Source organism: Dreissena polymorpha, chromosome 14, assembly GCF_020536995.1.
Source record: "Dreissena polymorpha isolate Duluth1 chromosome 14, UMN_Dpol_1.0, whole genome shotgun sequence".
In the NCBI taxonomy this organism is placed as follows: domain Eukaryota; kingdom Metazoa; phylum Mollusca; class Bivalvia; order Myida; family Dreissenidae; genus Dreissena; species Dreissena polymorpha.
The window spans coordinates 37,895,426-37,907,925 of NC_068368.1; the positions used below are offsets into that span (position 1 = coordinate 37,895,426).

The 12,500-nt window shown below is 36.1% G+C and overlaps 2 protein-coding genes across 12 annotated transcripts in view; both read right to left on the reverse strand.

The window, feature by feature from the left end:
- The window catches only part of LOC127857563 (uncharacterized), a 115,026-nt gene that overhangs the window by 82,065 nt on the left and 20,461 nt on the right, over positions 1-12,500 (reverse strand). The window lies entirely within an intron of this gene.
- The window catches only part of LOC127857564 (uncharacterized), a 12,679-nt gene continuing 2,978 nt past the window's right edge, over positions 2,800-12,500 (reverse strand). The window contains exons 2-8 of the mRNA XM_052394019.1: positions 10,420-10,505; positions 8,298-8,372; positions 6,502-6,580; positions 4,971-5,517; positions 4,220-4,512; positions 3,346-3,425; positions 2,800-2,934 (exon numbers count right to left, since the gene is read on the reverse strand). Of these exons, the coding sequence (XP_052249979.1) occupies positions 2,815-2,934; positions 3,346-3,425; positions 4,220-4,512; positions 4,971-5,517; positions 6,502-6,580; positions 8,298-8,372; positions 10,420-10,505 (1,280 nt within the window). The 3' untranslated portion in view covers positions 2,800-2,814. The remainder of the gene's footprint in view (positions 2,935-3,345; positions 3,426-4,219; positions 4,513-4,970; positions 5,518-6,501; positions 6,581-8,297; positions 8,373-10,419; positions 10,506-12,500) is intronic.

The following is a 12,500-nucleotide window of genomic DNA, read 5'->3' on the forward strand; positions in this document are numbered from 1 at the left end:
AAATGCGAATTTTATAAATTCTGCAGAACGACATTTAAGCAGACGAAAAATTTCCCAGCATGCAAAGGGTTAAAATGAAGTGCCCAACAACATATTACTTATTGCAATAATTCTTTTAATTGTAGGATGACTTATTCTTATTGACACATGTGTGTTTTAACTTTATTATTTAAATCGAACATGCAATGCCAAAATTCACGATGAGGTATTGTTGTTTTACATCAAAAATGCGAACTTTCCATCATGATCTAAGGAAGAGATGGGTTTCTGAAAAACAAACGTAAAAAATGCCATGCATAGATAGACAAGCAAATAAACAGTTCCACAAAGAATTTATCATTATAAGAATATATATTTGAACAAGGGAAAAATGAAAATGATGGCAAATCCTTGTCATTCCATTGTTCTTGTTAGTTAATGTTCATATGTTAATTGTTAATCGATTGGTAACAGTGATATCAATACTTACAGATAAATTAATAACCCCAATTCCTACCACAAGTGTAGCCTAGGTCGCCCGTAAACGCATAATAGGATTAATTGTCATGTGCATGTGTTGTCACAATACGGCATGAGATGATATTCGCTGTCTATGATTGTCGCAATACGGCATGAGATGATATTCGCTGTCTATGATTGTCGCAATACGGCATGAGATGATATACGCTGTCTATGATTGTCGCAATACGCCATGAGATGATATTCGCTGTCTATGATTCTCGCAATACGGCATGAGATGATATTCGCTGTCTATGATTGTCGCAATACGGCATGAGATGATATTCGCTGTCTATGATTGTCGCAATACGGCATGAGATGATATTCGCTGTCTATGATTGTCGCAATACGGCATGAGATGATATTCGCTGTCTATGATTGTCGCAATACGGCATGAGATGATATTCGCTGTCTATGATTGTCGCAATACGGCATGAGATGATATTCGCTGTCTATGATTGTCGCAATACGGCATGAGATGATATTCGCTGTCTATGATTGTTTCCCTTTACAAATCACAGTGCTTACCTCAGTTCGCATATTGTTGACCCCACCTCATATATAGAACAGCCAGAATCCTGCCATTTCCAGTTAAGATTCGGGAAAGCACGGCACAATCAGCCGTGTCCGCTTGAAAACAGAAGTCCAAACATAATCTTTGTCTTCTAACAAGATCAAATAAATACTGCAAATCCTTAGAATAGCACTTACGTAGTCCCGTTGTTGACACTTTCGGCGGATCAACGATTAATGGTTGAAAAGAGGTTAAAAGGACTGGTATATGTCTGAAAATTATTGGTAGTAAACCTTTTAATGACCATTTTCTTAAATGTTTCATAAATTTTACTTTTATTGAACTAGTCTAGCAGCGCGAAAACAAATATGGAGCTATTACGAAAACACTTTTATTACTAGTAAACTTTTGGCCTAGTAATTGTGCAATAATCGTACCAAAAAGGGAAGATAATATAACAAAAAGCGAGGATGTCTTGGCGGGCCCCTTTTTACAACGAAATATCAAATTAAATATAATTGTGAAGCTTACTGTTCTCCATCGAGATTGTGTTTGTTCATCAGGCTCATTTGGGGCCCAGTCTGTGACACTTGCCTCCTTCTGAGTGTCCCAACGTACTGCCAATGGCCCTCCCTCCTGGAAGTCTGATATGCCCAGCCAGTATACACAGGTCCTGATGGGAAGAGATAATTAAATACCTACTATTTCGTGTAGGCCTACGGAAACTGGTCAAATCAATATTGGCACTTTCAGTTGCGATAAACTGCTAATGCGCTTGGATAGTCCACAAATGTGTTTTTTTAATCCCATTTATAACAGTTATGTTTCATGTGACGATTTTTATTGATTTCTATTGTTTTACCGGGCAACGAGTTTTTTTTACTATATGCTTAGATAGATTTTACTATATTATGGATATTTTATGCTTTTACAAGATTATGATATGTATTCATTAATTGTACAGCGCCTTTGAGCGTGTATTATTACATAAAAAGGCGATTCATAAATCTGTTATATAATAATAATAATAATAATAATAATAATAATAATGATAATAATAATAATAATAATAATAATAATAATAATAATTTGAGCAGCCCAAACGGTTAGAACATCTATAACATATTTAACATAAACTAAAACCGTTTTATCAAGTTCACCATTGAAGCTATACGAGTTTTGTATGGCATAACCAAAGCACTTATATCTGACGCACTGCGTGTATCGTTATAATCTCAATCATACATTGTTTTTTGTATTCCATATCTGAAGACTAGAATGGGTTGGTGAATATGAGCCCACTTCTTGTGATTAACCAGTTCGCCCTTTAATAGTTTGTTTCCCTCGCGACACGTCTAAGAAGGTTTATTTTTGTTCTTTACCAAGTCCATTGACTCTGCATGTTCAGCATTTTTTAAACATTACCACAACCACGTGAGGCCAATGTTTTACATCAATAACAATAGTTTAATCAGAAGTAAGCTGTGTACTACGTATCGAACTTATAATTACACAGGATATGATCTGTGTTAACTCAATATTAACAAACCGTGTTCGTTAAGGAACTTCTAACAACCAAAAACGGAAATCATTTGATTTATCAACTTCCATCCGCATGCGAAACGCATTTTATTTTATACCATCGTTATTGTATTAGGCAAAATAGTTTCACAATTCATGCACGGAAGAATACAAATGCACGTGCTTCATTAATTGCGTTAAATGTTCATCATTATTTACAATACACTTAGAAATATATGTGTTTAACTCGCATTTAACAGTAATTAAAAGTAACATTATCATCAAATCACACGTTGTATCATAATACCTTCATGGGTATGTTTCAGATGTTCGACAAGGAACGCATTTTCTGACTGAGAATTCATTTGAACCAAATAGGCGCCCCTCTGCATGCAATAGTCCTGGAGGAAATAAAAAGCATATCATGATGTCTAATTTAGCCTATTTTCTTCGATGTTGTTTGAATTATTGGAAACGAAAAAGTAAAGGTTTAATTTAGTTTTTTCTTTAAAACTTTTCTTGGTTACTGGGTGCTTTTTTTATTATCTCTTCTGATGCTGTTGGAAAAGTTTTTTGATTATGCCGTTGCGGTCCAGATTGTTTTCTTGTAAACGATGTTGTCATTTACACACAGAAACTGATATGTGTTTTGTAACATAGTATCATTTCGCTTATAAACGCTACAGAAACAATTGGATTTCTTTTAATTAAAATTAAAATTATCTCAGCATCATAACAAATATAGGATGATTCATGGAAAATAATTGTGAAGTGTGTAACGTTTTTTGATTTAAAAAGGACACCATATTTACCACAGCTTGGTCAAATGGCATTTCATGCTTCACAAACGCGTAACAAGACGTATCGAATGACTCGAGACCTCGCGGACATGCTGGAAAATAGATTATTTTAACATGTCTTACATTCATAACAAATAACATAATTAAGTGATTTATATGTAAGAAAATTAGTCGTTATATCGCCTTTTGGTGCAAAAAGGTACCATGTTACATTGAAATCAGATGGCACATGGGACATATTTGCACCAACGGGGCCATATGATCTATGGTGGATGATTTTGGCAACCTTTGTCGGGCGTGTTTCCGTGTGACAATGCCGCCAACATAAGTTACATGACATTATAACAAAATGGGCGACCAATGGTCATAAATGTCGTATTGGCACTCTTTTTGTCGTTCTGAAGGGTATATTGCGTGGGTGCCGATATTTCATGTTGACGTTTTTGCGGATATAAAACTCGCCAACTTGAAATCACACCAGAAAAACAGATATTGCTTGAAAAACAAAAACAATGGCAACAAGTATGACTTATTATTGTATTGTGACCTTTGATGTCGTTAAGGCTCATTTTGGATCGTTCTTTTGAGTTGGAGTGTTTGAGCCCCCTTCAAACCCGCCTAAACGATATGGCTTAAGTCGTGAACCGCAAGTGTCCACCTAATCATTTTAAGTATTTATCCAATAACATACAAAAATGTTTACACTTTCACAGTTCAAAAATAACAAATGGCTTGGCTGCAAACTCCATATATTATTTATAAATTATAATATATATAATATCGTTTTAAGTGTATCATAATTATATTCAACAGTTCCAGAAAAATATTACAAGCGTGTTATTTATTACTTAATGTATGTTATCGCATGAAATATGCACACACGTACTAAGATTCATGTACACGTGTTGCACCGTGGTTGATAGCATCGGTGGTGTTACGGTTGTTTTCGTGGTAGATGCGGTAAACGGCTGTGTTGTTGTGCCTTTGGTTGTTGTCGCTGCTGATGTTATTGTTGTTGTTGCTGGTATTACTGTTGTTGATGTTGATGCTAGTATAGTTGTTGATATTGTTGGTGATGTTGTTGTTGCTGATGGTGGTGTTGATGTTGTGGTCGTTGTCTTCGTTGTTGATGTTGTTGTAGTTGGCGACGTGGTTCCAGTGGTCTGTTGATTGGTTGAGCTGTTTTGATAAGACATAAGTTTCAATATAAAGTTGAAAAAAAATTACAACTAAACGACCATGAAGTTAAGTGCTGATAAACCAAGAATTAACAGCGTTTACATATGAAGCATACTCAATGATCATATTCAGCATGCTCATAAATTTGATTGATGTACAAAAGAGTCGCGTTCTGAGAAACTTGGCATAATGCATGTGCGTAAAGTGTCGTCCCAGATAAGCCTGTGCAATCCGCACAGGCTAATCAGGGACTACACTTTCGACCTTAATTGGATTTTTACTAAGAAGAGACTTCATTTAAATGAAAAATGTAATAAAAGCGGAAAGTGTCGTCCCTGATTAGCCTGTGCGGATTGCACAGGCTTATCTGGGACGACACTTTTTGCACATGCATTAAGCCCAGTTTTCTCGAACACGACTCATATTATAACAAAATGTTCGTCACGATCAATTCTTACTGGTGAGTTTGTGTTGACAACGTTTGCGTTGTTCCATCAGTAGAACTGTGCGAAGTGTTATGGACCAAGGTCGTAACCGTGGTTACTATAGTTGTGGGCGTCCCTGTTTCGAGGGTAGACAGTGAGAAAGTCGGTGTCTGTGTTGAGGGTGTCGCTGTTTCAAGGGTAGACGGTGAGAAGGTCGATGCCTGTGTTGTGGGCGTCCCTGTTTGAAGGGTAGACGGTGAATAGGCCGGTGTCTGTGTTGTAGGTGTCGCTGTTTCAAGGGTAGACGGTGAGATGGTCGGCGTGAGAGTCGGTGGCTTTGTAGGTGCTAATGGCGTAGTAGGGGGGTTGGTTACGCTTGGCTTAGTTGGTATGATGACGTTGACGGTTGTCGTGGTAACTGGGTTGGCGGGGGTTGTTGGCACTATCAGCTGAATTGTAGATGGATTGGACGCAGTTGTAGGATAGTTTGACGTAGGAGGCCACGTCTCCTGCATTACTGTTTCATTGCATCCTCGATTGCATAGAGGTTCGTCGCAGCATTGCATTATACAAACGCCACCTTTTGTAGAAAAAAACACAAATAATATAATAGTTTATATAAGTAAAATATCTAAGCAACATTTTAAACAAGTTTTCTAAATTATGTTCGGGTTCAGAAGACGCGTGGCGATCGCAGCAACCTTTATTAAATACACTCTTGTGGATTAAGAGTATAGTCTCCACAATAGGTACGCTGTTGCTTACATCACTTTAAATATCGCAAAATAAGATTGATCAAAAGAGCATAAATACATTGTATATAAAACGTGTAACCTCCACTTATTAAACATCTTCACTTAGTCGGTGCGATCCAAACATTCAATAAGCTTACAATATAAGTTAAACTCGAATACATATTAATAGATCTATTGTCTAAAACTTTTTGCAAATAGATACACCATGAGTCATAATAATATTTATTGTAAGATTGAATCTTTTCTAGTTAGGATTTAACTGTATTATGTGAAACGATGAATTGTAAGTAATACACTGCCTGGGAATACGTGTTATCATATGAGTCGCGTTCTGAGAAAACTGGGCATACTGCATGTGCGTAATGTGTCGTCCCAGATTAGCCTGTGCAGTCTGCAAAGGCTAACCAGGAACGCCACTTTAAGCGTTTATGACATTTTCCGTTTAAATGAAGATTTTTTCTAAGCAAAAATATAATTAAGGAGGAAAGTGTCGTCCCTAATAAGCCTGTGCGGACTGCACAGGCTAATCTGGGACGACACTTTACGCACATGCATTGTACCCAGTTTTATTAGAACGCGACTCTTATGTTTCTACGTATTGCAAGTATGTCTCGTATATAAAGGATATCATAAGCTTACTCCAACGATTAAAACAAACGGGAGAATGCAGAGTATTTGTAAGTAGAAATCCAAACCCTTAAGTGTCAGCGCGTGTTACTTATCCTGATTATAAAAACAAGTAAAACCGCGTACAACACAAAGTTTAAAAAAAAAACACAAAAAAAACAACAACATGGTCATCAAGTTACCGATAAACTTCGAGTCTGAAAAGCGTTTCCTTCCTCCTGATACGATCATCCCGTTTGTAGATATCTCGTCCAGACATGTCTACCAGATAAAGAAGAAAAGTCAATATGTCATTTTGGTTATGTCTTTATATTCCGGCATTTAAATGGTGAGTAAATTTTAAGAAATTTTTGTTTTTTGCAATATTATAACGAAACTTTAAAAACCTCAAATATAATAATAGTAATAATAATAATAATAAGTAGTAGTAAAGTAGTAAAAGTGGTAGATGATGATGATGATGATGGTGGTGATGATGATGATGATGATGATGATGATGATGATGATGATGATGATGATGATGATGATGATGATGATGATGATGATGATGATGATGATGATGATGATGATGATGATGATGATGATGCTGATGATGATGATGATGCTGATGCTGATGATGATGATGATGATGATGATGATGCTGATGATGATGCTAGTTTCACTTAGTCAATACGAAGTATATGTTCTTTTTAAATAGGGTAAATAATATATAGATGACACATGCATAAACATTTAATAAGTGTGTCTTTCATATCCTAAAATCGTCGTGTTATCGTTAAACGAGGCTAAAACAGTTCCACATTTGTTAATTCAAAGCTAATGAGCAAAGTCGGCATATGAAGATATTTCATAATTATTGACTAGTTAACCGTGCGTCAGTAATTATTGTCTGGAAGGCGAAATTCTGGCGCTGACTTTAGATGGCTGCTCAGGGAATACGTAGCTAATAATCATATCTCATGCTGGTATATTCGCGTCTGCCATCCCAGCTTCGATATTGATATAAACGACTTGATGTTTGTACGGGCTGATGAATTGTGAACATGAAAAGTGCTTGTGATTACCTCATTCACCAATTCATAACAGTGCGAATGAATACATGTATAATACATGTACCCAATGTTTTTGTTTTATTTATCAAAACTTTACTCTCACGTGTAATTAGTTCTAAGTAGTGAATATTGTTGTGCAAATTACATTGTCGACCTAAAATTAGTACATGTGATGCATGTTTCTTAGTCGTAATTGTGATAGCTGATAAAATGTAATGTGACATTTGACAAACAAGCAAAGGTTGCCACTTGATAAATAATGTAATTAACTACTGAAATCTTTTTTAGAGTGCACAAAATGCTCATACTAATATTCTATGCTGGTAGAACCTGAATCAACTATACACGATTTAAATGCCTTTTCGACAAATAATTTGTTTGCAACGTATGAAAACATTTTGTTATTCTTCACTCTTTTTATTGTTGCTGTTGTTGCTTGGACAAGATTGTTTTCGTTATTGTGAAGGCTTCCGTTAGAACTGGTATGGGAAAAGGAATAAGAATTAGACACCCGTCAGATTGTGTATTATTTACAAATGGTTAATGCGTATGTGCAGCTTTAATGTAAAATATACTGAAGTGGTACATGAGTGTAAAATCGCAACGAAACATTGATTGAGCATTAAATTATTTTGTAGTGACCAGGCGTTAACAATGTCATTTTCATACTCAAACGAACACGTTTTTGCTTCTATAGGTTTAGCGAAAAAGCCTTTTCTGGAGGTTCCGGGGAGGAAACGTTTGTTTATTATTATTATTATTATTATTATTATTATTATTATTATTATTATTATTATTATTATTATTATTATTGTTGTTGTTGAAGACAGTCACTATACTTTGTAGTTTATTACCTTTCAGTCAACGGTCAGTAAAGTCATAATTTTGATACACGTTTGATGTCAGTGGCAATCGCTTTCCCTTACCTTTTTATCATAGCACATGGTTTCCCAATACAAATCTTTCGTCTGGCCGTGTTGCCCTAGACGCAACATACAAATCTGAAAGCACAACACTACAAAGTTTACATAGAATCTTTCGTCTGGCCGTGTTGCCCTAGACGTAATATATAAATCTGAAAGCACAGCACTACAAAGTTTACATAGAATCTTTCGTCTGGCCGTGTTGCCCTAGACGCAACATACAAATCTGAAAGCACAACACTGCAAAGTTTATATAGAACCTTTCGTCTGGCCGTGTAGCTCTAGACGCAACATTCAAATCTGAAAGCACAACACTACAAAGTTTACATAGAATCTTTCGTCTGGCCGTGTTGCCCTAGATGCAACATACAAATCTGAAACCACAACACTACACAGTTTACATAGAATTTTTCGTCTGGCCGTGTTGCCCTAGACGCAACATACAAATCTGAAAGCACAACACTACAAAGTTTACATAGAATCTTTCGTCTGGCCGTGTTGCTCTCGACGCAACATTCAAATCAGAAAGCACAACACTACAAAATTTACATAGAATTTTCGTCTGGCCGTGTTGCCCTAGATGCAACATACAAATCTGAAAGCACAACACTACACAGTTTACATAGAATTTTTCGTCTGGCCGTGTTGCCCTAGACGCAACATACAAATCTGAAAGCACAACACTACAAAGTTAACATAGAATCTTTCTTCTGGCCGTGTTACCCTAGACGCAACATACAAATCTGAAAGCATAACACTACAAAGTTTACATACAATCTTTCGTCTGGCCGTGTTGCCCTAGATGCAACATACAAATCTGAAAGCACACCACTACAAAGTTTACAAAAGTTTAGAAATATTTTCAAATGCAGATGAATTCTAATAAAGATGTCTTGCTGGTCCTTGTTAATCAAAGTTCAATACATCGAAATGTAAAAGATGTTTTGTATTTCGATGGACTGATCTCTTATTTTAAGGGACACTTTCTGTTCAGGATTTGAAAAAATATTTCAAAAAGAGATTCTTAAACGGAGTAGGGCAACTTTTTTGAGACGCTATTTTTATGTTTTTAAATCAGGTTGCAAGGTGACAATAAATCTGTTATAGGTATGGGACGTCTAAGTGAACATCATCCATGGAGTAATTTTGATATTGAACACGAAAAAAGAAGCAGATATTTGTCGAATGTATAACTACATAACAATTATCTTGTCAAATTTGAATATGAACATAAATGCATAAAGGAACAGAAAGCTGTCGGGGAACTATTGTTTTCATCCGTTAAACTGCGGAACCCATGAACAGCTTAATTGAATGTTCAGTACCTACCTTTCAATCTTGTGTACCAATATAAAATGGTAAGTATATTTAGTAGAAGTATTACCTGTTTTATTCTTATACGTCAAGTTATGTACTTTGTCAAGACTTTGCAAACATGATGCTTTCGATTTTCATTACGATGGTTAACAACAGTATAAACGATCAAAACATCGTATTAAATATTTAATTGTGTATCGCGATATCTAAGTTTTTACACTATCGTTAAATCGAAAACAGGACGTTATTTGATAAAAAAAAAACACGTCATGATTATATGATCCGTGCTCTGTGACAAAGGGGTTTAATGCATGTGTGTAAAGTGTCACTGCAGACTGCACAGGTTAATCAGAGACGACACTTTCCGTAACACTTTGCTTTTTGCTAAAGAGACGTTCTTGAAACGAAAAATATCATACAAACGGAAAGTGTCATTCCTGATTAGCCTGTGCGGACTGCACAGGCTAATCTGGGACGACACTTTACGCTCATTCATTAAAACCCCTTTTACCAGAGCACGACTCATATTTTTTTAATACAGGGAGTTGAAACTCCAGATATATCACCAGGGGGGAGACGGGCGTTCCAAAGTCCTTGATTTAAGGCAAGTGACAGATTGCTTATATAAAATAGGAAAATACATTCGGTCATACAACACAAAACATTTTAAAGATTGGTTCAAAGCTTTCAAACTGTCAATTCAGAAAACTTTGAGGGTTGAATCCGGTGTAACATGCGGAACATCATACTTTTCCAACAAGTACTGGTAGTAGTATGTCTAATTTGATAACTGAAACAGTATGCTTACCTCTCCTTGTGCGCATAGTTGTCTTGTTGAACAGGAGTCGGCCTTGAGTGCAGACGGGCAGTTGAAGCATTCGAGGGCAACAACTCCTGCAATAGCAAAGATTTCAATAAAGCAAATTCGTTAACAGTCGATAAATATTTATTTAGTATATGTTCACCATCAGAGCGCTATATTGTACATACATATAGTGATTGCATACTTACATGCATCACGAAAGCACCCTGTACGCTATTCGTCATATTAAAGACATATAGCGTTATTCACAATAAATACATTAAAAAATTAAGTCCATTTCAATTTCCGTTTCAATTATTTCACTTACCTTATGGATTAACCAAAATGTGATTTATTTTTATTACGTTAAGCCGGGGCAGTTGATTACAAACAGCAAATAAGAGTTAATTCCTGTTAACTCTACATGAACTGTACATGTAATTCAAGACAGATTCTGCAATTATATCCGCTGGTTGTGAGATACTAATTAGTAAAATTGGAAGTGGCAAACATCTGTTCTCTCGTCTTGTTGGTGTGAAGTATGAATGTATTAAATGACATATGATGCATTGTAATATGTGATCTTTATTTGTGTGACTACGTTATACACTCCGTCCTTGCTCAAGGAACATTTTTATTTTATGATATAAGAACCTTAGTACTGAACAGGTAAGGTCTGAATATCATTGATATAACTAATATGCTAACGGCTGTAGAAAACATAATTAGATAGACAAAATACAAACACATACAATCAACACAAACAGATGACTGCATAAACAAATAAATTCTACCGATGATAAAAAGATTTTAGTTCACAATTTTTATCAAACAGTCTACTCATAATATTGTTCCTATAAAATCGCCATCAATGAGATGTGAAAATGTTCACCAAGAAGTCTACTCGTCATTAGGTACTGATTACGGTTCAAACTTTTGAAATACGACGCTGATGCTGATGGCCAGTTGTCGTCTTAGTTTTCGTCATATGCATCGTCGAACGGACGGGTACAGTGATAACAAGGCTCGTGTCTTTGATGAAGGTACTAAAGTGCTGGAGAAATACTTCAGATGCGATCTATGCGCACTCTGCTTTGGCGCCAATTATCTGGCTGCTGAAGCTGACATCGAGAATGGCGAGAGCGTTATTGTTGTATAATTTATTGTCATACTTTCTCCCGGGACATGAATATCTTCACGTGGGTTCAATTCTTAAACGGTGTTAACTATTGCAGAATACCATGATAGTAATATGATGCTGAAGAAACATACTTAATCTTCAGGTTCGATATGCACAAACATCAAACGTTGCACCATCTTATTAAAATACATAGTGATTAATGTCGTATGGATTGTGCCCAATGGTGTTTCACTTCATACGTCCTTCCGAAAATTCGGGTTTTCTTCCTGCTATGAAGACCGCGTGTGTTCTTTGAAAGCCGCCCATGATTGTGTCCCAATCCTTTATATAGGTCGTGTTCTGTAAAAACTGGGCAGAATGCATGTGCGTTATGTGTCGTCCCAGATTAGCATGTGCAGTCCGCATAGGCTAATCAGGGACGACACTTTCTGCTTTTATGACATTTTTCGTTAAAATGAAGTCTCTTCTTAGCATAAATCCAATTAAGGCGGAAAGGGTCGTCCCAGATTAGCCTGTGCGGACTGCACATGCTAATCTGGGATGACACTTTACGCACGTGCATTATGCCCAGTTTTCTCAGAACACGACTCATATGTAAATGAAGTTCAGTCAGCAATTTGATGTGGACTGTGGGCAGCGCCACGCTTAAGTGTTTTTTTCTGAAACGCTGTGTTTAAGGGGCAGTTATTCATAGCAATGACATAATTACATTATTATCCCCGTAAGTGATGTTTATAATAACAAAGTAGAACATAGTAGTAAATGAAACCATATGACATGAAAATGACATCTGTAAAATACAATCAAACATGTTAATGACAGCTTGACGTCCAACATGTCATACATGTTTGTATTTTTTTATTCTTAGACCTCGTATTAACTTACATACTGACTTAGGCAATCAAAAAAGATAGTCTAGATTATTGACCAGCTCATATCCAAAGAT